This window comes from Aphelocoma coerulescens, chromosome 21 (assembly GCF_041296385.1).
Source record: "Aphelocoma coerulescens isolate FSJ_1873_10779 chromosome 21, UR_Acoe_1.0, whole genome shotgun sequence".
Classification (NCBI taxonomy): Eukaryota; Metazoa; Chordata; class Aves; order Passeriformes; family Corvidae; genus Aphelocoma; species Aphelocoma coerulescens.
This window is the reverse complement of record NC_091034.1, coordinates 8,764,224-8,790,255: the sequence shown is the minus strand read 5'-3', so window position 1 is coordinate 8,790,255 and position 26,032 is coordinate 8,764,224. Positions and strand designations below refer to the sequence as shown.

At 46.6% G+C, this 26,032-nt stretch overlaps 1 protein-coding gene and 1 long non-coding RNA gene across 5 annotated transcripts in view; one reads left to right on the top strand and one right to left on the bottom strand.

Annotated features, from left to right (window-relative positions):
* Positions 1–17,544, top strand: part of CASZ1 (castor zinc finger 1) — a 90,468-nt gene extending 72,924 nt beyond the window's left edge. For 3 of the 4 annotated variants that reach the window (XM_069034700.1, XM_069034698.1, XM_069034699.1), the window contains 8 exons: positions 108–230; positions 782–1,117; positions 1,834–2,032; positions 2,549–2,720; positions 4,565–4,713; positions 6,547–6,781; positions 8,078–8,371; positions 11,648–17,544. In XM_069034700.1, coding sequence (XP_068890801.1) covers positions 108–230; positions 782–1,117; positions 1,834–2,032; positions 2,549–2,720; positions 4,565–4,713; positions 6,547–6,781; positions 8,078–8,371; positions 11,648–12,903 — 2,764 coding nt within the window. In that variant the 3' untranslated portion in view covers positions 12,904–17,544. The remainder of the gene's footprint in view (positions 1–107; positions 231–781; positions 1,118–1,833; positions 2,033–2,548; positions 2,721–4,564; positions 4,714–6,546; positions 6,782–8,077; positions 8,372–11,647) is intronic. The other variant, XM_069034701.1, reaches the window with a different exon arrangement.
* Positions 8,552–24,535, bottom strand: LOC138121308 (uncharacterized). Its single transcript, XR_011156154.1, has 4 exons — positions 24,483–24,535; positions 10,659–10,736; positions 9,585–9,718; positions 8,552–8,998 (listed from the first exon to the last, which is right to left on the bottom strand). It is a non-coding gene; the product is annotated as an uncharacterized lncRNA (long non-coding RNA).
* Positions 24,536–26,032: the final 1,497 nt, after the last annotated feature.

Genomic DNA, 26,032 nt, shown 5'->3' with positions numbered 1-26,032 from the left:
TTGTGGGAATGCTAATAGAGTTGAAAAACACAGAAAAAAATGTCTGTTCCAACTCTACTTCTCTCCTGAGGCCTTCCCTAAGATGTCTACTTGTCTGTTTTGGCCAGGTTTGGCACCAAGGATTTCTGTGATGCCCAGTGTGACTTTCTCCATAAGGTGCATTTCCATTGTGTGGTAGAGGAATGTGGAGCCCTCTTCAGCACCCTGGATGGAGCCATTAAGCACGCCAAGTAAGTAGGAGAGCAGGAGGCTTGGGAAGCTTGAGAGAGCTCTACAATGCACACTACAGTTCAAGACCACCCCAAGTTCCTTTTAAAGGCAATAGAACGTCCAAGTAAAGAATGAGTAAGGCCTTCAGTGGCCATTCATGTGCCTGAGTCTGAAGGGGTTATAGGGAAGGAGATGTTGCAAATTTTAAGATAGATCTGTTAGCACAGTTGGTCTCTCCTGTTGGATGGTTCCCTGTGTTTCACTGCAGGAAATTACTGGCTTCTCCCAACAGCCCTGAGAAGCTGCCCCACAGCTGATCTCAGTGGCTGCAGCGATTCTTGCGTTTCTCTGATTTTAACATGGTTTGGCACCTGTCTCCACCCATCCTAATGAATTCCCTTCTCTTCATAGATGGGTTAGGAGGGCCCTAAATCTTAAAGTCTCCAGAGCCCCTTTTAGGATTTATCAACACCAATTTGTTTACAGGCTTCTGCCACATTCTTGTTGATGTTTAATCAAATTACATGAAATGGTCAAGAATTTATGTCTGAATTAATATGATGTTTTGCAGTTTTCACTTCCGAACTGAGGGTGGAACTGTGAAAAGCAACTCTGAGTCTCCCTTCTCAACTGCTACTGAGAATAAGGCTTCACTGGCCCCTTCGTCACCATCTGCTACTTCTGCCACCATGGCCAGCGCTCCTGCCCTTGACGTGCCCACTCCAAATCCAGCTGCTGTGCCCTCTGCCCCCACACTACTTGCTTGGAAGCAGCTGGCTTCAACCATACCCCAGATGCCTCAGATCCCAGCATCAGTGCCTAACCTGGCAGCTTCACCCTTGGCAACGACTTCCCTGGAGAATGCCAAGCCTCAGGTCAAACCTGGATTTCTCCAGTTCCAGGAGAAGTAAGTTTTAGCTGCTGTTTGCCTCCTTCTATCCTCCCCAGCCTTGCAGTCCGCTCTGTACTTCTCATCAGAGCTGCAGTACTACACTTCTGTTCACCCACTGACAAACCTGTCTAGAAAGTAGTCTGGGCTTGACCTCACAGAAAATGTACTTCTGTAAAGTCTAGGAAATGCTTTAAGATTTTTGAGTGCATCTAAGAGCAATTTTAGGCATGAGTTTAGAAGATCCGTGTTTTATCCCTTGCAAGAGCTGTGCAGAAATACAGGTGTCTTTGCAGTGTTTTTGACAATGAAGGGTTATTGGGCCAGAAATTCATGGACTGAGTGGGGGGTGGAAGGTACCAAACCCATTTAGCTGATGAGACCGGCAGTGCTGGTTTTTTCAGATCAGGGGAAGCCCTGGCATCCTGCAGTGGCCACACCCAAGAGTTGTGTTTCCTTTGAACTTTAAATTGGAAGAGTGGCCCTCAAAGACTACAGAACCCACTGTGCATTGCTGTGTTCTAATAATCCTAATCAAGAAAGTGCAGTAGCTGGGTGGAACTGCACTAATGTTGCCAGCTTCAATTTCCCTGAAGAGGAAGGTGGCTATGGGAAATCTGTGGGCCACGTTTGGAACAGAGGCTTCAGCTGGGCTCCCCTTGAATTAAATTTTGTCAAAGAAACAAATGTGTGCAATGAGTGAAGGTGATGATTGGATTTTGGATGTATTCCAGTGATCCCTGCTTGGCAACAGACTGCAAGTATGCCAACAAATTCCACTTCCACTGTCTCTTTGGAAACTGCAAGTATGTGTGCAAAACCTCTGGCAAAGCAGAATCCCACTGCCTGGACCACATCAACCCCAACAATAATCTGGTGAATGTGCGAGACCAGTTTGCTTACTACTCCCTGCAGTGTCTCTGTCCAAACCAGGTAAGAGCCATTCCAGAGCAGTGTTCTGGCAGGATCTGGGAGAAGAAGGATCAAGTAGACTGACGGGAAGTGAGGCTGTGTGTGGCATTCTTGGCATTACTACACAACCATGAAAGTCATAATTACATGGTCTGGAAGAACGTTTGGTTTCTATCAAATGGGAAATAGTGATGCTTTTGTGTTTCTTTGACTTGGGTGAAGTGGACAAGGGAACTAGAATGATCTGAGAGACACAGGATGAAATAGAATAAAAATCTGTGATGAATCCAGGGAAAGCCATGAGTAAGGCTTGCAATATTTCAGCGTAGAATAGTGTATTACAGAGTACACAACAGCAATGCAAAAAGACTTGAGAGGGAACAAGGTGCATGGCAGGTTGTGGAAGATAAAATGGGATCTGGGGTATCAGTGCAGGCCTCTCTGACACCTCAGAAGGGACACCATGAGTAGCCGGCAAGTGAGAGTGCATTTGTTTTAGACCTGCCTAAAGCACCATGCCTGTGTGCTCCCTTCTAGCACTGTGAGTTCCGGATGCGAGGGCATTACCACTGTCTGCGTCCTGGCTGCTACTTCGTGACTAACATCACCACCAAGCTGCCCTGGCATGTGAAAAAACATGAGAAGGCAGAGAGAAGGGCAGCCAACGGCTTCAAGTATTTTACCAAGCGGGAAGAATGTGGCAGACTAGGTGAGTTTTGTTCCCTTTCTCATGTGGTGCATCCTGTGTCCAGGCCAAGAATGCCATAAGTTAGAACCTGCAAGTTACACTTAAGAGGTAATTAAATCACTAAACAAGAAAGGCAACAAAAAGTAGTTCCTCTGGGTGCTGTTCCCTCCCACTGCAGGAAAACAGCCACAGTAGCCAAGGCAAAACTTTTCAGCTTTGAATACATAAAGAATTTGTACCCACATGGAAGCTTGTTTGTGGTAACCAGGGTAATGAGTGTCAACACACCACAGCCAGTGCCTACCTAGGTCCTATTTACACGTGGCAGTAGATTCAGCAGTTGCTGTTATTTACTCCCCTTTTGGTGTTCCAGGTGATAGCAGGGGCTAGACAAAGCAGGCCAGTGATACGTGACACCAGCCCACAGGGATGCCCTGGCAACAGGCGAGCCCTCACCTGCCCTTTGTGATAGTGTTCCAGTCCCGCAGCACTGTTTGTTCCCAGTCCCAGAGCACAGAGATGGGGAGGGCGGGCAAGCTGGGGAAAATGGGACCTAAACAAACACACTCTTGGCCTGTACATGAAACACTGGCTGTCAGCTCCACATGAGCTGGGTGAGTCAGGAGCTGTTTGGTTTTGGGAGGGATGAGGTACATGCATCCAGCAGTGTGTACATTTGCCTGTAGGCTGGCCCTGCTGTGCAGTAGACACACATTTAGCCAGCACCCTGCATTTGCCTGCATAGATAGAGGCAGTGTGGTGGGATGGTGTAGGTGTGTATGGTTATACCAACATGTGGATTCATTTCTACATCTCTGTACATCCCCAGGGTTTATGTTGTGTATGTATAGATAGCAGGTGCAGAAAGCACTGGCCTGTTTTGAGGCCTGTGAATGTTTCTGAACAAACACACACGATAGATTTTTTTTTTAATGTATGTTTCTGTGTGTATAATTATATAAGTGTGTATGACTGGGGAGAGAGAGGTGAAACATATTATAAGTAAAGGTGGATGGGTGTAGATAGGTAAGTAAAAGTGAGCCTGTAGGTCTCTACCTCTGTATCTGAAGGTATGGCCAAGGGAGGATGGGAAACAGCAGATCCTGATCATTGATGTAGCTGTGTTTGAACTATGACAAGCCATTGTGTATCAGTTACACAGTGTGGCTGTTTGGGATTGTCTGTTAATGTTCCATGCACTCCTGGCACACGCTGTGGCCACAAGGAGCAGAACGTGTGAAGTGCTGTATGCCAGAACCCATATGAATTGCTTGTTGTTCAGTAGCTGCCCCTATTACACAACAGTTTTGGAGTGGCAAGAAACACTTCCTGGCTCATTCCTGTCTGACCAGAGTGCACACACTGTCCAGAGCTAGAGCTGCTATGAGACTTCTTTTCTGGGAGCACAGTTAGAGAGGGAAAAAAAAGAACTTTTCATTTCTAATCTAATTATGAGCGTGTATTTTTGATGGTAACTTCTGTGATACAGCTAAATGTCCTGGTTTTGTTCTCTTTGTAAAATAAAAGGCACTAGCTAAGACTGAAGAGCATTAGGCACTACTAGATATAATGGCAATGTTCCTTCCTTTATAATGGCACAGAGAGGGATGGGACTAGGCTCAGGCTCATGTCTTAAATCTCTGTATGCTGTAGTCCTCTCTTCCAGTTGCTCAGCAGGCAGTAGATCATGGGTTTGGGTTTTTTTCATTCAAGACTGTTCCTGATTAACCCATGACCACTGATAATGTTTAGTCCATCAGAAATCCACATGGACAGCAGCCTTGTCCTGTCCGATCATCTTCCCTCTGGTCCCATTTCCTCTCAGTACCTTCATGTGTGACATAAAATGGTTTTTGTGTCTGCAGGTTGCAAATACAACCAGGTGAACAGCCACTTCCACTGCATCCGAGAGGGCTGCCAATTCTCCTTCCTGCTCAAGCACCAAATGACATCCCATGCCAGGAAGCACATGAGAAGGATGCTGGGGAAGAACTTTGATCGTGTTCCTACTCAGGTAACTCCTTGTTATTGAAGCTGGAGATCCACTTGCAGTGTTGGCCCCTTTGGTTGCAGGGCTGCTGCAGTGCCAAGACACTTGTACACAGACTCTAAGAGATGTCAAAGCTCTGGCAGATGTTACTGGGAGGTGGGAGTACACCCAAGGTAGCTTTACCTGGCTGAACTTACACAAGATGAATAAAGATGATGAAGCATAGATTACAAAGCATTGCTTAGTGCAAACAGCTTTTCCTTGTAAATTATGTAGAAAAAAATTGAGAAGAATAACACAAAAATACTCGTATTTACAACTTGCACTCTCTCCCAGCTCTTTCAATATATACAATTGGCTTAATAAAATTAACGTGCTTAGGATGTGGAAGAATTGAACATGCTGGTTAAAGCAAACATTTCCTGTTGCATATAAATAATTATTTGCTCCTTTCCCCTAGGATGGGAGAAATACCAATCTTGAAATTTCTCTTCCCTTATTGATGTGGATTTAGTTGGGGCATTCCCTCTCCTCTCTCAGGAAGTAGCAGAGTGATGCAGTTTCTGCTTTACTAACACGGAGAGCAACTGGTAGATTAGGTTTGTCTGTTTCCTGAAGAAATGGAAGAGTTTCAGCTGCAGCACTGAGCTGCTGCTCCAAAGGACAGCATCCCTGCTACCTCTCACTCATTTTTATTCTTTAGTTGTTTTAGCTTCCATTGACTTGATAGATGAAACAAGCTGTCTTTATTTAAATGCCTGTGGCTGATCTGACCCTAAGAACATCATCTGGTGTATGGAAAACAAAAAGGACCATCTGTGGAAGCAAGATGAGAACCCTCTTTCATTCCACAACATGGGAATGAAAGATTCCTGTTAGTTATTAAGTACAGTCAGTAAGTGAACTGTTGGATGTAATGAGTTCACAGATGCCAAGGAACTGGTGTTGCTGTTGTGGCAGCTTTTGGTCTTAAATAAAAAGTTTAGGTTCAAGAATCAAACTTAGGAAGATTTAACAAATAAATTTGTCTTCACTACTCTTTGTCATATGCTTGAGTCTAACCCTAAGAATTCTAGTGCACACTGGGCAGAAAATGCTATGTTTGACCTCCATCTTCTTTCCCTGGCAATCCTGTGCCACTTAGCAATAACAAATAGGAGTAGTGGCCTGAGCAATCCTGGGAGCATGCAGCACTTGTCCTGATCTACTGCTGTGTTCAGCCCATGGAGCAGCACAGCAAACTGAGGGTGAAACCACAGCTCACAGCATGTGGCAAAGCTGACCAGATCACTGGACTCCCACTGCCTTTTGAATTGAAGTAAAACCGCTGGTTTCTCCCATGCCTTAGTGCTCTGTAGGCAGTTTATGGTGTGTTTGACCTACCCATGGACCTGTCCAGGCCACTGCAGCTGCATGTGACCACCACACACACGTGTGGCCCTGGTGTCAGTCCGTGTTCGCCCTGCAGGGTCTCAGTACTGACATGACTCAGGCGTGTTTCCAGTGTCTGACTGCAGCAAGGCCTACACAGTGAGGGGGCAATGCCAACATTAACACCTCCTCTTTGTGAACACATCAGAATCCACGCACCAGGATGCTGGTGCCAAGATTAACACTCCCAGCTCCCGAGTGCAGCACAATTCACATACCAGGATGCATGTGCCAGGTTTAATGCTCTGAGCTCCTAGTGCAGGAGGATTCACGCTCCTGGCCCCAGTGCCATGGGTTCTGCTCACAAGCATGTGTCAGCTATCCCTAATGAACTGTGGTGGAGGGAGATAAATGTGCAGACAGATGGTTTTGATCCTGGTATCTTGCTTTTGGTGTAAAAGTCCCTGTCTTGTTTTCCTGCTGCAGGTTATTGGCCACACTCCAAGAAATGAAAATCTCCCCCAGGTTGGTAGCATGGCACCCAGCCCAGCCTCATCAGGAACCCCAGCTTCCTTTCAGGGACCCCCAAGCATGATGGACACTGAAACAGAAGAGTACATGGATTATACTGGCTGTAGCCCTGGGGGTATCTCCTCTGAATCTTCCAATATGGACCGCAGCTGCTCCAGCACTCCAGTGGGCAATGAAAGTACATCAGCAGGTAAGGGAGAAGGGTGTGTGTGAAATGGATCATCAGTTGCCGCTCTCCTGGGAGATAACTCATAAAAAGAGGCCAAGGGACAGTTGCACCTTAAAATACACACTGTGCCAACTTCAGTAGTGCCTCACACTAACCCAGCTCTCTCCAGCACCTGAGAGAAGAGGTCCATCAAAATAGACACCTTGAGCATCCAGGAACTAGCAGCATATCTTCTTCCTCCCATGAAGAGAGGTTTTTATCCTGGGTCTTGGAGTTGGGTCTAATTTCCTCAAGCAGCATCCGAAGTCAGGCACTTTCCTGAACTGGTAAAGCAACAACAGATATGACATACACGGGATAAAACCTATCACATCTTCAGAAAGCAACATCTAAAAGCAGCTCACTGAGCTCCCTTCCTCACCCAAAAACTCTTGTTCCACTTTGTGCAGTTGCACAGAGGAGACCCCCTTCATCTCCTCTTCAGGGAAGTAAGTTCCTGCCCTGTTTGCCAGGATAATGCAGAGCCATCTCCCCCTGCCCTGCATTGCAGGGTCAGCTTGTCAGGAGTCAGATACCTGGTAGGAATTCTGCCATCATATAGTGATGACCAGTGATCTCTCAGCTGTCTTTCCCAGGGTTAAGTGGGATATTCTGCATAGGCTGCCTCAGTTTGCTTTAATTCCATACACATTTTCCTAGTTTTCTTTCCCACCCCAGATAAAGGCTATCACAAGCACAGTCATACATTGTAGGAGCACTGCTGGGTCATGGCACTGGCCCCACGGCATCATGGCACCTGCAGAGGGTTCTGGTGGGACAGTGGTTCCTGGCACTCTCTTCTGTGTCAGTAGTGGCCCAAGTGCTAGGAAATGCCCCCACTGCTCTCCAGGTAGGGAGCAGCTCCACCCGCCCCAAGTGCCAGAGCACCCTTACAGCTGTTAATTGAAGCAGGCAGGAACCCATAGATGAACAAGGACCAGAAAGACCAAATGAATCGGGAAGTCCTGCCTGAAAGCCTGTGTCTCTTCCCCCATACCATAAAGCCAGCTTACCTCCTGCAGAGACAACTCTCCTCTTCCTAGTGCTGTCAATTCCTCACCTTCTGTTTCTTCTCTGTTGCAGTTCTGTTTCATACATTTGTGAATGTAGTTTCCATTTTCATCATATTGCTTCTGCTCCTGGATTCTCATTTCAGTTCTTTTGTTTCTTGTTTTGTTGTTTTTTGGTTTTTTTTGTTTTTGTTTCGTTTTGTTGTGGTTTTTTTCTTTTTTTTTTTTTTTTCTTTTTTTCTGCTTTTTTTCTCTCCACATTCTCCAGGCTGCCTGGTTCCTTCTACTGCTACTGCTGCTGCCGATGATGCAACCCACACTGCACCACAACCTCCACCACCATCTCTGCCTCCATCTTTCTCACAAGCCCTGCTTAGGTCTCCCCTTCCCACCCTCCCCTATCTCTTCTCTCCATCTTGTCTCTCATACTCCTTGCTCAGTGCCACTCTGGGAGCCAGCAGAGGCATTGTCATGCCTGCCGCCAGCACCGCTGGGTTTTCGCCCATCATTGCCACTCCAACTCCAGTAAAAAGTGACGTTCCCTTAGTGCAGGATGCAGCAGGTAACACTTCTTTGCTTTCTCTCCATGTCCTGTGCCCAGCTCCGTCCCCACTCACCCTGCCCACATTTTTTTTTCTCTGCACCTTTGGGTCAGTAGAGCAGCAAAGATCACTCTGTGCCTTATCTAATGTTCTCCAAGGGCCCATCCATGCCTGCTCCTTTTCCCTGCTGACACAGTAACCACAGCCAAGGGGAACCAAACCACAGCAAATCATTCATAGACATTTGGATGGATACCTGAGAGCAATTGCCACCAATTCCTAACTATGAGAAAAACCTAACAAAATCCACAGCTAAAATGCATTTTCAGTGTCTTGATAACGTCAGAGTGGCCACAGAGCAAACGTTTGCTCATGTGGCATTAATGGGACTTGGACTTCTTGGTTAGATCTTCCAGGCCACCCAAGCCAGTGCCTGCCATAGTGTGCTGCACAGATCTCAGCAGATGAATGTCTGATGAGGTACCCAGGTCCTGTTTTTCAATTGATCTTGCAAACTTCATATGAAGCCACAAAGTTAGGGGTGCCTTCCCAGGATGAGGAATGAAGTACAGGCAGTGTCACATGATGACATCATCAGACAGGTCGAGCTGTTTCTCACACTCGTTATTTATATCTGCTCTAATCAGCTGCAGAAAATACAGATAGATTTCAGTTTTAAGCTGCCATGATTCCCATGTGTAACTAAGATCAGAGATGTCTCAGGCTGGGGATTCTCATTCCATCTGGGAATGGTTTTTAGGGTGTGCCTCAGTTTTGGCTTCTTTTCCCAACTCCTAGCTCTTTTCTAGTTAATTAAGGACATCTTTGTGCTTAAAGTTCACACTTATGAGGCTTCTGGCAGCCTACAAATATCCCAGTCATTCTTCCTGCCAGTTTTAGTAATATGTAAATCCAAGGTCAATGGTTGGGAGTATGGCTGGAGGACCAACTTCACGGGTTTCCAACTCCAGTTCATAGGTTTTTCTCAAGGGACTTGGCCGGAGAAAGATCCTTGCCTTGTCCAGAGGAGTGTGTGCCAATTAACAAAATTCACAAGAAACTCTATCTTTGTTCTTTTTTAACTGAATTGCATGCAGCCTGAAACATCTTAACCTTGTGGTGTGCTTCCTCTAATCAAGTATTTCTAAGTGTCTTTTGGTTTTACTTTGGTATAGCTTGGTGAATGCTCACATTATTAGTGGTTAAAGAAATAAGCTTAAGGAGAACACTTACCATTGAGATTTGGTGGGGATCACATCCACTGAGGCTTGTAATCTTCCATGGGGTGCAGGGACTGAACGTTGGCAAAGGAGGAGAGTGCACCAAGGTGTCATCTCCCTTCATTATGCCTTACTCCAAAACTTTGCCTGTATGAGAAAACAGAATTGGTTTTTAACTAAAGTTTTAAGCACATCTGTTTCAACTATTTTAAAAGCTGTGAAGATAACGGAGTTTTAAACAGGTGATACTTAAATTCTACATATTTCCCATCCAGAGTCTTTCCTCTAAAATGGATTATCCCATATTCCCATCCAAAGACAGACAATATGAGCATTAATTAATTTATGCTAAGGGACTTGATGGTTTGGCTGTAATTTTTTTAAAAGGAGTTAATCTGGACAGCAGCGACTTGTGCAGGCACCACTGCACTTACATGAGTCGGCTGGGAGTGGAGAACTGGATTTTACAATACCAGATGTTTAGGGGGGAGCAGAGAGTAAATTGGTCACAGATTCTGTAGTTAAGAGCCTGCCAATTTCAAATCTCCAGTGACAAAGTTATTCTTTCACTGGTAGCTGGTTAAATCAGCCTTAGCGTGCAGTTTCCACCAGCTCCATGTCACTCAGATGGTCTCACCATGGATGACCTAAGCTGGTATCCTGATTCACAGTCTGAGCACAAGAGCCATTAACAAATGGTGTAGAAAAACCTTTCGTTCTTTGCTTATCCCACAAACTGTACAGCCCAGCCATGTGGGAGAGGAGGTTCCTGCCACCACTCCCATTGGCTTGTGTGGGAGGTTTCCTTCAGTGGTCACCACCTTCTCTTGAAGGGCTGTCACTGAAGGGTCATCGCCTGTAATACCTGTGCACCCACCAGAAAGGAAGTAATTCTACACCACTCAAACAGATGACTGTCGCTTCAGTCTCCCAGACAAGGATGCAAACTGCTCTGGGTTCTCAGGCCCCAGGCACTGTATGTCACAAATCGTGCCTCTTTTAAGAAGATGGCAGTTTCAGCAGGAAGAGAGGCAAAAAAAAAAAAAGTATGTGTTAGTTGCAAGCTATAATTTCTAATTACACTCACAGTTCTGCACCTGGTAAGAAATTCTTGCCTCCAACCTTGTCTGTGCTGCATGTTGATACTGGAGACTGTGGGTTGATTCTGGAAACAGCAAGCAAAGAAGAAAAAAAAGTTAATAGATAAATTGAGGTCGAGTCCTTGATGTCAGTGTGATCCTAGGGGACATGAGCACTAGCCAGTTATGCTGGCCCTGTGAATCAGAGTGGAAGATAGATGAGGGATCTTTATTTATACTAGGGGCATCATGTAATTTTTGAGACCCAAGGGAATGCTGCAGAACTGGTATTTTCTCTCAGAGTCCACTGGCTAGTGATGATGAGAATTAGCCCCATTGAACATCTGTCCATCTGTCTTTCTAAGTGCACTCATTGTAATATGTAGGCTCATTACAGTGAGGGATGTTGCAGTCTCCTGGCCAAAGTCCATCCTGTTTCTATAAATTACACCCCCCCCCCCCATTGCAGTTTTAATCACGCATGGGATCTTCCTTCACTTCCTGCCTGTCCTTGGCAATTGTACTGTATAGAGCCTGGGTAGGGGAAAACAGTGCACACATACAAGCTTTTAGCACACTGCAACTTTTTACCACCCCAGTGAACTACAGTAACACATCTCAGTCCTTGGACTGGAACAAGCCAGCTCCTCCCTGTTAAAGTCTGATTTGAGGAAAATGGGACTAGAGATTAGTTAAGCAGCAAGAGAAACTGTGAAAGTAGCAAACCAGAGAAGCAACAGTTAACATTTGGACAAGATCAGGTTTGCCAGAGCAGCAGAGACAAAGCAGGATATGCTGAAAATTGAGGAAGCGATGTCCAGCAGGCATCAGCTAACCCACGATCCTGGAGTTCAGGCTCACTTAGAGCTCAAGGGATGAGCTGCGGGGTGGGAACGGTTGCAGCATTGTGTCTTGGCAAATACAGAGCTTGCCAGGATGGCTGGGAGATGGAGAGACCTGGCTGACAGCAACACTGCTCTGCACTTTCTCTCCTCAGGGAACACCATCACTATGCCAACTGCCTCGGGGGCCAAAAAGCGTTTCTGGATTATTGAGGACATGTCCCCATTTGGCAAGCGCCGCAAGACCGCGTCCTCACGCAAGATGCTGGATGAAGGGATGATGCTGGAGGGATTTCGGCGCTATGACCTCTACGAGGACTGCAAGGACTCCAGCTGCCAGTTCTCTCTCAAGGTTACCCACTACCACTGCACACGGGAGAACTGTGGCTACAAGTTCTGTGGCCGTACCCACATGTATAAGCATGCCCAGCACCACGACCGTGTTGACAACCTAGTATTGGATGATTTCAAACGCTTCAAGTCTTCACTGAGTTGTAACTTCCCAGACTGTCAGTTCTCTGGCAATAGCACACACTTCCACTGTCTGCGCTGTGGCTTCCGCTGCACTGACAGCACCAAGGTGACAGCTCACCGCAAGCACCACGGCAAGCAGGACGTCATCAGCGCCGCCGGCTTCTGCCAGTTCAGCTCGAGCGTGGACTGCGAGGTGCCTGACTGCAAGTACAAACTCAAATGCTCCCACTTCCACTGCACCTACCCCGGCTGCAAACACACAGTGGTGGGGATGTCACAGATGGACTCGCACAAACGCAAACATGAGAAGCAGGAGCGAGGGGAGCTGCCTGCCATCTCTCCCGGCCCTGAGGGCCTTGCCCACTCCACTCTTGAGTATGATATCCAGAACTCTTCCATCAACCTGGACAGTTCCCTCAACCTCAGCACTGACAACAACAGCTCCCTCTTCTTCCTGCAGAATGCAGCTGGTGTGGGCCTCAATGACTCACTGGACCTCAGCAAGAAGCAGGCAGAAGTCACCGAGGGCCCTTCCCCAAGCAGAGCCGGGGCCGTGCCACAGGAGAGGAACACTGGGGCATCTGGCTCTGGTGATGTGGAGGATGAGGATGACTCTTCCCAAGAGGACGAAGAGGATGATGAGGAGGAGATGAATGAAGAAGAGGAGGATGATGAAGAGGAGGATGACGATGATGATGATGAGGAGGATGAGGAGGAAGAAGACCTGAACACAGATTCTGAAGAATCGCTGCCAGACCCTGAAGGCCTGGCCACTAAAGAAGATGGAGAACCAGAGGAGGGTACTTCTTCCACAGACCACGGCGATGCTTCCAGGCCACAGGGCGAGCCAGCCCTCACTCCAGCCCCGACTCCTGCTTCTGCTCCAGCTCCGCCTGCTGCCTCAGCCTCCACCGTTGCTCCAGCAGCTTCTCCTTAATCTTAGAGACAACAGCGGCAGTGGTTTGGTTTTTCTCTTACACAGAATTACTAAGAGAACCCCATATGAGGCGAGAACAAAGATGGGGATGGCAAATGAAAAACAAACTCGGTGCCACAAATGAGAGAGAGGAAGGAAGGAAACCCCTGCTCTTCACCAGGCCCCATAAGAGATCGACTCGCAGCAGGACTGGTGCTGCATCACTCCATTCTACAGATCCCGGAACAAGGGGGCAGGATGCAGCAAAAAATACCCTTTATACAGACATGAACCCTGAGGATACCTGCTGCTTTTCCTTGCTCCCTGCATGGTGCGTGGGGCCTGTGCCCATCTGGGGACCCTTTGTTATGGGTGGGGCTCTATCCCCCCAATTTTCTTTCTGGGTTTTATTTTTCCATGTTTTCAGTTGTACGATAATAATAATAATCTCCACTTCTTGGAGGGGGGTGGGTGGGAACAAGAGGTAATGAATTTTAGAAATATATATTTGTGTGTGTGTCTCTATATAATGTACACACACACACATATATAAAATTAAAGGAATTGGTGTCACAAAGACAAGTAGCTCAGCTTTTGCCAGTGGGAAGGAGGGGGTGAGGAGTGTGCTCTCTCTCTCTCCACCCTTCCCCCTTCTTTCTCCAGCATTAAATGAATGGCATCAGACAGCCAGGGTGGGAGTGGGTATTTATTGTCACATAAATAAGGATGCATTAATGAATGAGCAGGGGTGGGAATGGGACACTCCTCTGTTCTTCCAGATCCTTTTTGCTGTTAATGATAATAATTTTGAATGCTATTTATATTGTAAAACTTTCTCAGTCTACACTTTCTCTGTAGGACACCTCTCCTCATCCCTGCTGCTCTGACTGTAGGGATTTAGCTGAAGTAACCTGGGAAGAACACAGCAGGCAGTTTAAAGGGTCTGTCACACTGGAGGACTGGGGTTACTCTGCCATCCAGTTCCATCTCATCCCAACCCATATGTGCTTCCTCTCTGCTGAGGGTGAGGCGTTTTTGTGGTGCTTCAGTATCCCATCTCAGGAGGCTCTGAGCTGCCCCTGCCCCATGGTGCAGCACAGGGAGCACCAAGCTTGCACAGGAGCATCCTGGTCACTAAAGCAGCCTTGAGAACGTGCCCTGCTCTGCCCCAGGCAGTCAGACCTGAACAGGTCCCAGTCCCCAAGCCCTGGTCCCCAGCCCTGCACTGCAGACATGCCAGTCTGTGACTGCATGGATGGACACAGATCTTGCACCACTGCCCAGGGAGGAGAAGGCAGGACACGCTCTGAGCCCATGGTGGGGTGTCCTGCTCAGCTCTGGGGTGGGGAGGGGGACACCCCTGTTCTGCAGCACCCCTGGACCTATACTGCCTAGTCCTGGGTTTTGCAGTTACAGATCCTGCTGCACCCCCACAGCCCAGAGACCCCAGCGCTGGGGAGGTGCCACCTAAGAATTGCTGCAGGTCTGGGCCACCCTGACATATTTTGACAAGTAGGGCTGAGGGCTTGGGCACTGCATAAGCAAATGCAACCAGACTGTGTTGAGACCTGCCACCTCCAGCAGCTTGCAGCTTGGGCTTTCCCCTGGTTCCAAGCTCTTCCCTGCTATCTTTTCCTGGCCTGATCTGGGAACACACACTACAGGACACTGTCCCGGACTCTGGCAGGTGAGACAGTAGCTGTTTGACCCCAAATCCTTGCTTGAGCCTGAGAAGGCTTGTCTACACACACCAGGGCACCAGAAGGACTAGTATGAATTAATTCTGATAGTTATTTTGGTGCCAGTTTTAAGTATACCAGATTAGTCTGAGCTTTGTCCTTTTTAAAAAAAAAAAAAAAATCTTTTTTCCAATACCATGCAGGCACCCTCTCCCCTCCTCAGCTCCCTGAGCACTTCAGCTCTAAGGGATCCCCAGGATTTATTGTCACCCTGAACAGATAAAGGCTTCAAGAAGTTTAGGTTTCTTCCTTTTTTTTTTTTTTTTTTTGTTATTTCCCTAAGGAACTGGTGCAGATCAGGTCTGATTTATAAACAAGCAGCTCAGCTGTGTAAATGTGGGGACTGAATGTTCAGCTAATGTTTCAAAAGGAAAAGAAAAAAAAAAAGTTGTACAGTATTTTTCCTGTAAAGGTTATTACTATATATAGAACAAAAGAGAAACCACCAATGCCAGTGGGTGGAGGGGGAGGTGTCACCTGCCTTCTGGATAGCCCTTACATATGGTTAATTGTGTGCAATTTTTTTTCTCCTTTTTTTTTTCTCTTTTTTTCTTTTTTTTTTTTTTTCTCTCTTTCAATGTAGTGTATGTTTGTAGGGGTGGCAGGGGAGGGGGAAGCCTTAATGCTGTGGTTTGAGGCTGACTTCACACTCCCAGCACTGACCGGACCTGCACGATTCCGAATTCTAACTTGAATTTTGTAGAGATGAAACAAATGAAAACATATGAAATATTATTACTAGTTTGTAGTTTATTTAATTCTTTGGAGTTCTTTTCCTCTATCAGCTATTTGTGTGGCTTTTATTTTTATAGGGGTTTTTTTTTGTTTGTTTGTTTTTGTTTTGTTTGGTATATCCCCTGCCCTCAGCTGTGTGTTTCCTAGCACAACCCCATTCTTGAACAGAATGAAGCTCACGTTCCTGGGGCAGAGTGATGGAATGATGCCCTGGAATTTCTCAAAATGGGATGGGGCAAAAAGATTTTACTTTACTAGCATTTGCTGCAGGTTCTGTACTTGTACATTTTCCCCATGTTCAGCTACTTAGATAGTATGGTGATGGGCTCCAGGAGGAATCCTTAGATTAACACAAGCCACATCTTGCAAAGCAGATGTGATTATTTTGTACCGCCAAAATCAACAGGATCTCTGTCAGTGACTGTGGGAGCAGGACCAAGCCCTCCTGAGAGCATGTCCTGCCTGGGCGCATGGAGCTGGTGCCAGGGGTGACCAGAGGGCTTCCTTGGGCCGCTCATGTCCCCGCAGGATAGACAGGTCATGTCCCTGCTCTTGGGAGCTGGGACCCTGCACTGTGACACAGTGTTTTACCTCTCCCCTGTCCTATCTCACCAGACTCCACTGACTGAGTCACTGCACAACAGTGGGGAAAGCAGAAGTGTGTGGAGGAAGGGGGTAAGAGGTGTCCAGTGGCTCTGCCAGTGCTGGACGGGACGCACCATCCCAGGAGCAGCCAGAGGCAGGAGTGGCTGGTGCACCCGCACCAGGATCCACCTGGATGGGGCCCTGTGTCACACATCCTGTGTGGCTGAGTGTGCCAGAAGGGCCCATGTTTATCTATGCACACCATTTTCTCCCCCAAGGCACCCTACTTCTCCCTAACATCTCAGCCCTTCTCCTGAACTTCTATCGCCTCTTCTCTAGGAGCTGGCACAGGGAATGAAAGTTCTTTCCCAACAGGCTACTGCTAAAGGTGACCCCTGAGCAGGGCCTGACCCCCACAGAGGGTCAGGTGCCCTTGCAGGACAGTGGCCACCCAGCCAGCCTGACCCCATCCTTCTCCCAGTCCTGTTTCTGTAACTCTTACACTGTCTCTGTTCGCAACAACAACAAAAGAAAGTTGAACCCGACTTTTTTATTCTGCCATGTTCAGGCTTTAATTCAGCAAAACCCTTAAGCAGATGACTGAGTGGGCCCACGTTTAAGCCCGAGCTTAAGTGCTTTTCTGAACAAGGGCCTCAACAGCCCAACGACCCCATCAGAGCAGGTGGTTTGTCATTCCAAGATCTCATAGCAATGGGACTATCTAAAGAATGACCAGAGAAAGAGAGGGAGATTCAACTGGCTCTATAAGGAGGGGAAAGAGGAGAGAGGAAATGGAACTATTTTGTCCAAAACAAGATAAAAACCAAACAAAATAAACCTTGAGAGGGACCCTCCTGATTCTGCTACCATTCACTGCTGAAGAGCAAAAAAATTAAATAAAATCTATTGACTAGATCGTTCATTCTAGCCACAAACTCAACTGGATTAAAGTCTGCGTGGAAGGAATTTTGTAAAGAAAAAAAAATTTCAAAAAACTTTTTCCAATGTAGCAAAAAAAAACCCAACCTTAAAAAACAAAAAAATGGAAAAAAAAAAGACAATGAGGGAGGATTCTAGCCTTTTGTAATATCCATATTGCACACTAGGACTATAAGCCATTGCTAGCTCATTTTGAATTTTAAATGTGTAATTTTATTTTGTTTTGTTGTTGTTTTTTTTCTTTCCATGGGGGAGGGGGGGAAATAAATGCTTGAACCACCAATGCTCTTTTTAATGTTTTATAAATATGTATGTGTATATATATAAATATAAAAATAATATGTATGCACATATATATGTGTGTGTGTATATATCTATATGTATATACATATATATAGATATATAGATATATATATAGGTTTTGAGACAAAAATGCAGAAAGTGAAAAAAAACACCCTAAACAGGATGGTGTGCTCTGATTTACTTGAATCTGGTCTCTTCAGCACCTGCGTTATTAAGAACTGAATATTTTTCCACTTGAATTTAGTGCTATTAGAAATTTAATATATGTGTTTTATTTATTTGATTTTTTTTTTTTTTTTTTGCATGACTGATGCAAGGTTTGACATTTTCACTCAATAAAAACTGGAAAAAAAACCCCAAAGTTTTAAGTGATCAAGTTGTCTTCTTGCTTGAGGAGGTGGTTTATGTTTGTAAGAGTTTGGAGCAGGTGGGGTGTTTGGAAACCCCAGCACGGCCCCATTGAACAGTCACTGTTGCAGCACCGGTTCTCCCGTGGGAAGTGGAGTAGGAATGGAATTCTCTTTGCATGGACTCTGGTGTTAAGGTTTCCCAGCAACCCTGAGGTTTTATCTGAATTGCCATCAGGGCCCTTTACAGACATCATGAGAGCATGAGCTAAAAAACTGTACACTCAGTACAGCCAGTCCCCACTGTCTCCTACCCAGGATTCATTCCAGACCTGGGCACTTCCACACTGGAGGTGGGTCTAGCACAGGCTTCATCACCAACATTCCTGCAGAGTGGGACAGGCAGTAGATGCCATTTTTTACAAGGAAGTAAGCAAGTTACTTTGGGGGAAAAAAGAAGGAACAAGTGCATGTTCGCAGCAGTTCATGTGCTCTAAAGCGATTGCCCTTGCTGTATCTGCCAATACCAACACGTCCCTGAGTACTCACCCTCCCTGACAGGTCATTGCACCCATCCCCAGTGCAGGTGTCCCCAGACCTTACTGTGCACAAGAGCTGCCTCTGGGGGACCCTCACGTCCTCCACCCGGCCCAAAGTTGTCCTGTCACCAGTGAGGCCACAATGCTGCCCATAGACAGCACAGATCCAGCTGCCCTCGTGGCTGGGCTGCAGTGCCCTGGAAGTGCAACTGGTTCTTCACCAACAGCAGGGATTTGCATGTCTGTGGACCCATTCCCGCTCAGCACTGCACTGGCATGGAGCACTGCATGGTGCCTGTCCTGCTGAAGTGCTGTTGGGCATGCAGGGCCAAGGAAATGTCAAAAGTTCTTGTTTTACCCAGAGAACACCCTTCCCATGTGGCTCTTCCCCAACCACATGGAAGCAGCTGGGTCTTTGTGCCTCTCTGCCATTATCAGAGAACCCAGGAGCAGCAAAGCAGCCCCTGCCAAGCCTGATGCATTGGCAGCAGCTGCCTCCATATTAGCAGAGAGGATTAGACTCCTCTCTCTTTCAAAGCCCCCTTGTTTCTCTGCCATCACAGGTCCCAGCCATCCTGTTTTCAGATGTCATTATCTGAACATGCTCCTAATCCAACCTTGGAGCCCAGAGGTTTGTTCTCACTGGAGCTCTGCCCACAGCACATGGAATATTTAAATAGCTAGCCATGTTTCCAGGTGAGGACAGGGGACATAAACAACACAATTCATTGCTTGAAAGCTTTTGCTGAAACTTGCCTTTTCTCAGTGGAACTCTGACTGGACTTCATAAAAGAATGACTAAGTTGTGGGAGAAGCTGCAAGTTGAACAAATCAAAGTCTCACTATTGCATTCGTTCCAAGCCCTTGCAGGTGGTGACAGTGCAGTCTCGCATCCATAGCCCTGCACCCAGAGCATCTGCACCCACATCTCTGCATCCACAGCCCTGCATCCACCGCCCCTGCACTTGGTGAGCCCTGGGAAGCAGCAGACACCAGGCAAGGTCGCTTGTTCTAATGTCAAGACAAAAACTGGGCAGTTGCTGCTGCTGCTATTGTACTTTGATACCTCAAGTGTATCCCTATAATAGCCTTTTTTGTGAGTGCAGGACTCACAGAAGTTACACACAGCCACAAAACCACACTGCATGTTTCACGAGACACTGGATATCCCCTTTTTAGCTCAGTACCAAGTCTCCTGCAGCACCGCCAACAGGCACCCACAGCGGGAAGATCCCTTGGCACCAGCCCAAACACAAAACTCAAAACAGAGGAGTGCTGCCTTCCACTCTCCAAACAATTCAAGAATTTAAACTGACAGAGGCAGCAAAAGTTCAATCACCTCAAACATAAACAAGCAGCAACCAAGGTATTCCAGGACACAGAACGGGAGACCAGACGGTTCTGCTGCTGCCTTCAATCATCCTGGTTTTTAGGTGTCATTAACCAAACATGCCTGGTCCAGCCTGAGCACATGGAGACCTGTCTGTGCTGGAGCCAGAAGGGCCAACAAGGACACAAATAATGAGAGCAGATTAATGGTCTTGGCCATCACAGCAGCTCAGAAAGCTGATCACAGGTAATTGCCTTCAGTGGCTTAGAAAGACAATCATCACTGTTCATCCCAGAGCTTCTCACAGACAGTCCAGCAAGGGCATTCCTAGAGATTCCTAGGAAAATAGTACTTTGGGTTACACCTCTCCTTGTGTCCCAGACCTCTGAGGAACAGTTCTTACACTGCAGTAGGCATTCATTTAATTTGCAGAAATCTTTCGTATAAGCTCTTACCAGCTCCAACCCCAACTCCCTTCACTCAAGCACCATCTTGCAGGGTTGTGAGGCCCAGAATTCAGAGCAGTGGGTACAGAGCAGCCAGTTGTCACCCCTGAGCTGCACTGTTGGGATGCAGAGCTGCAGATGCCCACCTAAAATCCTCATCATGGCTTGCTCATCTGAGTATAGAATGAGTAAAGCATGTGTGACTCAGGAGGACATTTACTCCAGTAGCATAATACATCCTACACCCTGACAGAAGGAAATTCAGAATTCTGGTGCTTACTGGTACTGAGGAAAAGCAGCTGTTATGATGCACAACATGTACTGGGCATAACTTAAGAGTTTGCAGGGACCAGCAGCACCGGGTTCCTGAGGTATCATGACATTCAGAAAGACACGGAGACTTGCCAGGGAAATAGGTCTGTTAAACAATGGAGAAAAAACTGACTAAGCCAGCTGTTGGTCCTGTCCATGTTGCTCAGGTATGGCACCTAAGAGAGAAACCAGCCACTAACAGGTAACAACTGGCTAATAGATAATAAGTGTCTTGAAAAAGTTCATGGAAGAAATATTTTCACTGGGTATAACACAAAGCAAGAGAGAAGCATTATGACATGGAAGTGAACAAGAGGGTGGGGACCACATGTTTAAAGCTAAGACCTTCTCTTGACCTCTAATATTTCTTTCACAGTTCTGCACAAGCTCTTTCCAAGAAGAAAGGTTCTGAACCAAGAGTCCTGCTGCACACTACACACAGACTGCATCAGCTGCTTGAGTCGCAATGGAGTTTAGCATTTACAAACCTGCAGGTGCTTGTTTTGAAGGCCATGGGAAGTCCTTTTAAAGAAGCAGCTCTGGGGAAAGGGGAGAGGAGCTATAACCAAATCTCTCTCTTCCCCCAATTTGCACATGATATGCAGAGAAGACTAAAGCTTTCAAACATGACAATAAAACCTCACATCATCTTCAAGAAGAGTATGAACTTTAAAGACTTCTCTGAAAGTCAGTGAGCAGCTTGTACCTATTCTGAACAAAAAAAGCATGCAGGTTGTTGGGAATGTCTATGGAATTTCATGTACACTAGTAAGTAATTTCTGTCTTTCTTTAAAAATTAAGGCAGAACTTTGCTTAGTATGACCAAACTTGGAAAGAGGAGAGCATGTGTGGATGTGTCTGTACACCAGATATGCACAGCTACCACAAAACACACAGGGGTTTGCTGAATACTGGGACAAGGAAAGAGGGCAGTTTTGGTGAAAGCACATGCTAACATGAAGGAAGGAACTGCTTGTGTGATATTTACTACACCTAATATATTTTATGGGTATCATAAAGATGGGGGAGATGCTTTTGAGTCCTCTGTGGCAGACACTGTCACATGGAAATCCAACACTCAGGCTCCAGCCCTCGCCTTTTGGGTCTCTGTGGTCTTGAACAGATTCCACCAGTACCTGAAAGCTGACAAAACTCAACCCTGGAGGCAACAATTCCTACCGAATGTGTGAGGGAAACAGGGAAAAAAGGCACTGAGCATTTGTAGGTACAGGAGGTGCTGGAAGGGATGACAAGTTCTTCATGCCAGCCCTAGGGCAACAAATGGGCTCACTGGAGTCCCTCAGACACATCTTCCCTCACAAGGGTCAGATATTGCTCAGAAGATGGGAACATGGTCCATCCTGAAGCACATCCCTTCATCTTCCCAGAGCAAGGCAGGGTGTCCTGGCCCCAGTCCTGCTCTTGCCTGTGAAGTGCTCCAGGCCCATCCTAGCTGAGGAAGGGTGGCCACCAGAGGCGGCTTCCCTTCTTCCTTTTGCTCTTTTTTGGCAGGAAAACTCTTAAACAAACAAATGAAGAAACACTGAGTATTTAAGTAAACAGCTGAAGATTTATCTGACAGGCAGACAGAGCTGTTCCCCGCCCCCTTCCCTCCCTTCCCACAGGGCAGTGTGCGACCAGCAGCCCCTGCCCTGAGCCCCTGCTGTTGCCGGCAGCCCCATGGACCCTCCCCGGGATCCCAGGACATGGCCAAGCTCTGCCTAAATGACAGAGCTCTGCATTTGACACACTGAATTGGACACCACTGAGACACTTGGTCTGTGGCCAGAGCCAGTCAGACAGCCCTCGGAGGGAAGCAAGTGCCTTCATTCAGTGGCCAGGCACTATCCCTGCAAGTCACGTCTTGGGAAGAGCCAGTTGTGCCCACAAGAGAGAAGGGGTCCAGCTCTGGCCTGTGGCTGGAGGCACTGAATCTCCCTGCTGTGCCCAGGCCACTTACACAGCCTCTGTGCAGAGGGCTCCCCCAGGGCTGGCACAGCTGCAGCCCCTCCACATCCCCTCCACACAGCACAAGGGGGGACACCCACTGCCAGGGGCATCCACCACACTTCCCCATTTTCCCACTATTTTACACAGATTAGCAGGTTCTGCCTGCAGTTTTTAGAGTTGGAGAGGCAAGGAAGAGATGCAGTAGTGGGATATTCCAATTCCAGGCTGCACCAGGCTTGTTCTGGCAAACAGAAGAGACTGTGAAGCAAGAGGGAGCCCCTAGCTCCATCTCACACCCAAAGCCTGCTGCTGCTGTCATGGAAGTTTGATATTACTGCAAAAAAGCAGGCAGATAAGCAGGCAAACAGGCACGCAGAGATGGGACCTGCTGTTGACAGCGTAAGGGGGCAGAAAGCAAGGAGTAATTCATCTACACAAGAAAGCTGCAGCATTTAGCACCCAGTCCTTTGTGCATGCACAAAGGTAAAACTGCTTAAGTAAAGAAAATCTGCTCACAGAGATGGAAGAATGCCCACCCCAGAATTTCCTCTGGTTTAATTAAATCAGTTAAAGAAATTAATTTTAGACAGGTGTTACTCTGGCTGCACACACACGAAACCTCAGTAGTAGCTACAGAAGCAGAGGTATAAAGTTGGAAGCAGTCTGTGAAGTGTTAGAAAGGAAAGTACACGAGGAGATAGACATGACGGAAGGTGAAAAACCAACTGCACAGCATGCTGCACAGAACAGCCTTGCCAAGCAAAGGGACTGAGACATAGGCAAGCAGCCTGGCAAACTGACAGGCATAGAAAGAAAAATAGGCAACAAAAAAGCCAGTTGTACTTCTCGATCCTCTGAATCAGCCCTATGCAGCCAATCATCTTCTCACACAGGAGACACAGTCCTAAAGAAAAGCAAGTATTTTACCTAAACCAGAAAAAAATAGTTACCCTTCCATTCCTCTTGAGGCTGTTCTTGCAGACAGCATCATAAAACATCTCTCATTATTTGCACAAACATAGAAGAAACAAAATAAAATCCTGAAGGATGAATTCCTTCAGCAGATGCAGAACAGGAGGGCTTGGTACGAAAGCAGGGTGTTGTTCTAGGAGGCTCGATACTCTAAGTTATCCCTGAGTAGTCCTTGCAAAGCATTTGAGGAGATTTTTAGCCTGAAAGACACTTTACAGAAATAAATTGTAATTGAGTTTTAATAATCTTCCCCTTTTCAGAAAGGGCCTGACAGATGCTGCCTAGTGCTCACTTCTGCCCCATTTCAAATATTTTTACCTTATTTGGATGAAATATATTATTTTTCTAAAGAAAGGAGGTTGGTTGGGTTTTTTTTTTGGTTTTTTTTTTCCCAAAGAGATGGTTTTGCCTTCGTCCAGCTGGTGCCTTTATTAGGTTAGTGCTTGCTCCCTTTTGGGGATGGGATTGTTTTTTTTTCCTGATCTGGGACAGACCATGCCAGCCCCTCAATCTAAAAGTGTGCAGCTTGTACTGCACAGCAAGTGAAGAAGTCAGGCCCTGATCTCCATCTTCCCTCTTCCTTCTTCCCACCCCAAAACTCACTCTAAGTACATTTCCACTTTTTTATATTCTTTTTAAGAGTGTAAGTAGTGGTGAGAGCCACCCTTTCACCAGCATAGTAAGTGGACACAGCTCCAAAGATGCCTGTCAAGGCTGACTCCTAAGGAAGCAGCATAGTCTGGGGATAAGACAAGAAAAGGGAAAATGAAGAAAGCTGGAAGCTCTCTCCTGTACCCTTAGGTAAATAATTTCCCTTGTTTCACCTTCCAGCACCTCTTTATTTATGTTTCCATCCCTGGAGATCAAGTCTTTATTTTGCTTTGCACTTGCATAGCACCCAATGGTATGAGAGGGCTGAAAAACTCACAGCTCAAGCTCATCAGTTTTTGGTATGCAGGGTCACCACCACAAACAATTTGTGCTTAACATAAAGCATCACCACACAGTAAGGGCCTTCCAAAGCTTCCTGTGTCAAAGCCCTTAGCAAACACTTAGTTCTCCACAGCCTGCTGCTGGGTGTGAAGGGTTTAATCAAGCATGGAGACCTTGACTTTAACAAAACGGGTTTGCAACAAAATGCTGCTCTGGACCTGCTGCCTGAGCCTTTGTTTTCCCTGAGCACGGCACTGCCCCAGCACAGGAAAAGCAAGGAGCCTCTGTTCTTGCAGCAAGTACTGCAAATGCCAGCAATGGAGTAGACACCACCTGGGCTTTTCCACAGTCCAACATACACCACACTTTTTTCCATCAGCACACACCAGGATGGACCTTCTGGCAACCCTTCCTCCCCCTCTACCGAACATAAAATAAGAGAGAACAGTTATAAAAGAGCAGTTACTTGCCAGAAGAACCCAAGCTGCAGCAAGGAGAGGCCAGATCCAAGTGTGTGTCTCAGGGCAGGCTGAGGTGCTGGGCAGCTCCTCACTCACACCTGCACAGCCCAGCCCTCAGGGCCAGTGGCCACAGCTGGGTAGTGGCCAGAACAGGGCTGGTGCTCTTGCTCCAGGGCACAGAGTTCATGGGTTTGGGGGCTGTACAAGCTGCAGGACCTTGAACAACATCTGGTTCCCAAAGGCGGCTTTCTCAGAAACTTGTCTGTGTCACAGCTCTGTATCTATCAGCCAGTATTTTTTACCATCATGTGAAATACAAGGCACACTTACAAGTAAAATACTTTGCAAAGCCATCCTCTTCCTTCTGATCCCAAACACTGTTTGGTTACGCCACCAACACACAAAAGACAATAAAAATAAGATTCTTCCTGCTTTTGACAAAGATGCACATAGGACCAATTTGGCACATCTGAGGGTAAGGAAGGTTGGAGGGAGATGATCAGGAGACATCTCTCTTAACCCTTTCCCCCTTTTGACTAGCCCACACTTCTCTTGCAGCTATTGAAAAGGGAGTTTTTATATTCTCAAATTACTGGGAAGTACCAGTCTGGTATTGTTTCCTCTAGGAGAGGGCACAGGGTCACAAGCATTCATTGAAATGCGTCCAGATGACACCGTCCAGAGGAAGCTCCCTTCACCTCTTTTTTTTATGTTTTTAAGGACCTATAGAAACCATGTTAGGAACCCACTGAACTCAACTCTCTGGTGGGTTATTCTTCTTCCTGTGTAAAATAGAGTAAAAATAGAGTACACAGTAAAACAGTCCTTAAATAAGCCGGGTGGTAGGGAACTGCTGCTGCTGTCTCCTTCTGCAGATAAAAGGTTCTCTACCTGGTCATCTCTCAGTTAATAGGATGCCATTGTCAGTGCCAACAGGCCAGTGAATAAGCATTTCACAGGGCAGCTGAGCTAAGAAGTTTGTTTCTAGCAAAAAAAGAAAAAAAAATTACAGGTTATTAGTCAGGCTACAAGGACCAAAATCCTCTTCCTACAACTGTTGCTATGCTGGAAAGAGAAGGAACACGACACAGAGGAATAGAACTTGTGATTCATAACAATACCTGCTGGTTAGAAGGTCTGGCTTCTTCCAAATTCTCTGCTGGTGGATTGGATCTCTTCAACAAAATACACAAATGCCCCGTCAGTGGCCAGAGGCACAGAGTTACATGTTTTGAGCAACAATGGCCTTGATGGAGTTTTCTGGGATTCATCAGGTTAAAGAAAGGAAAATATTTAGAACTGGTATCATATACAGAAAACCTACAGAATTGGTAAAGGTAGTAAGAAAGAAAAACTAACAGACAGAAAAGAGCAGTTAAAGAAAACTGCCTTTTACTCTGCACCAGAAATCCTGAAATAAATAAATTGAACACTGGCAACGTGGAGGAAAAAGGGGGGAAAATGAACCCGCAGGGATGCTTGTACTATAAACCTTGTAAGTCACTCTGCAAGGCACATACCTCAGCAACATATTTTCCACATTTCACCAACTGCTGTTG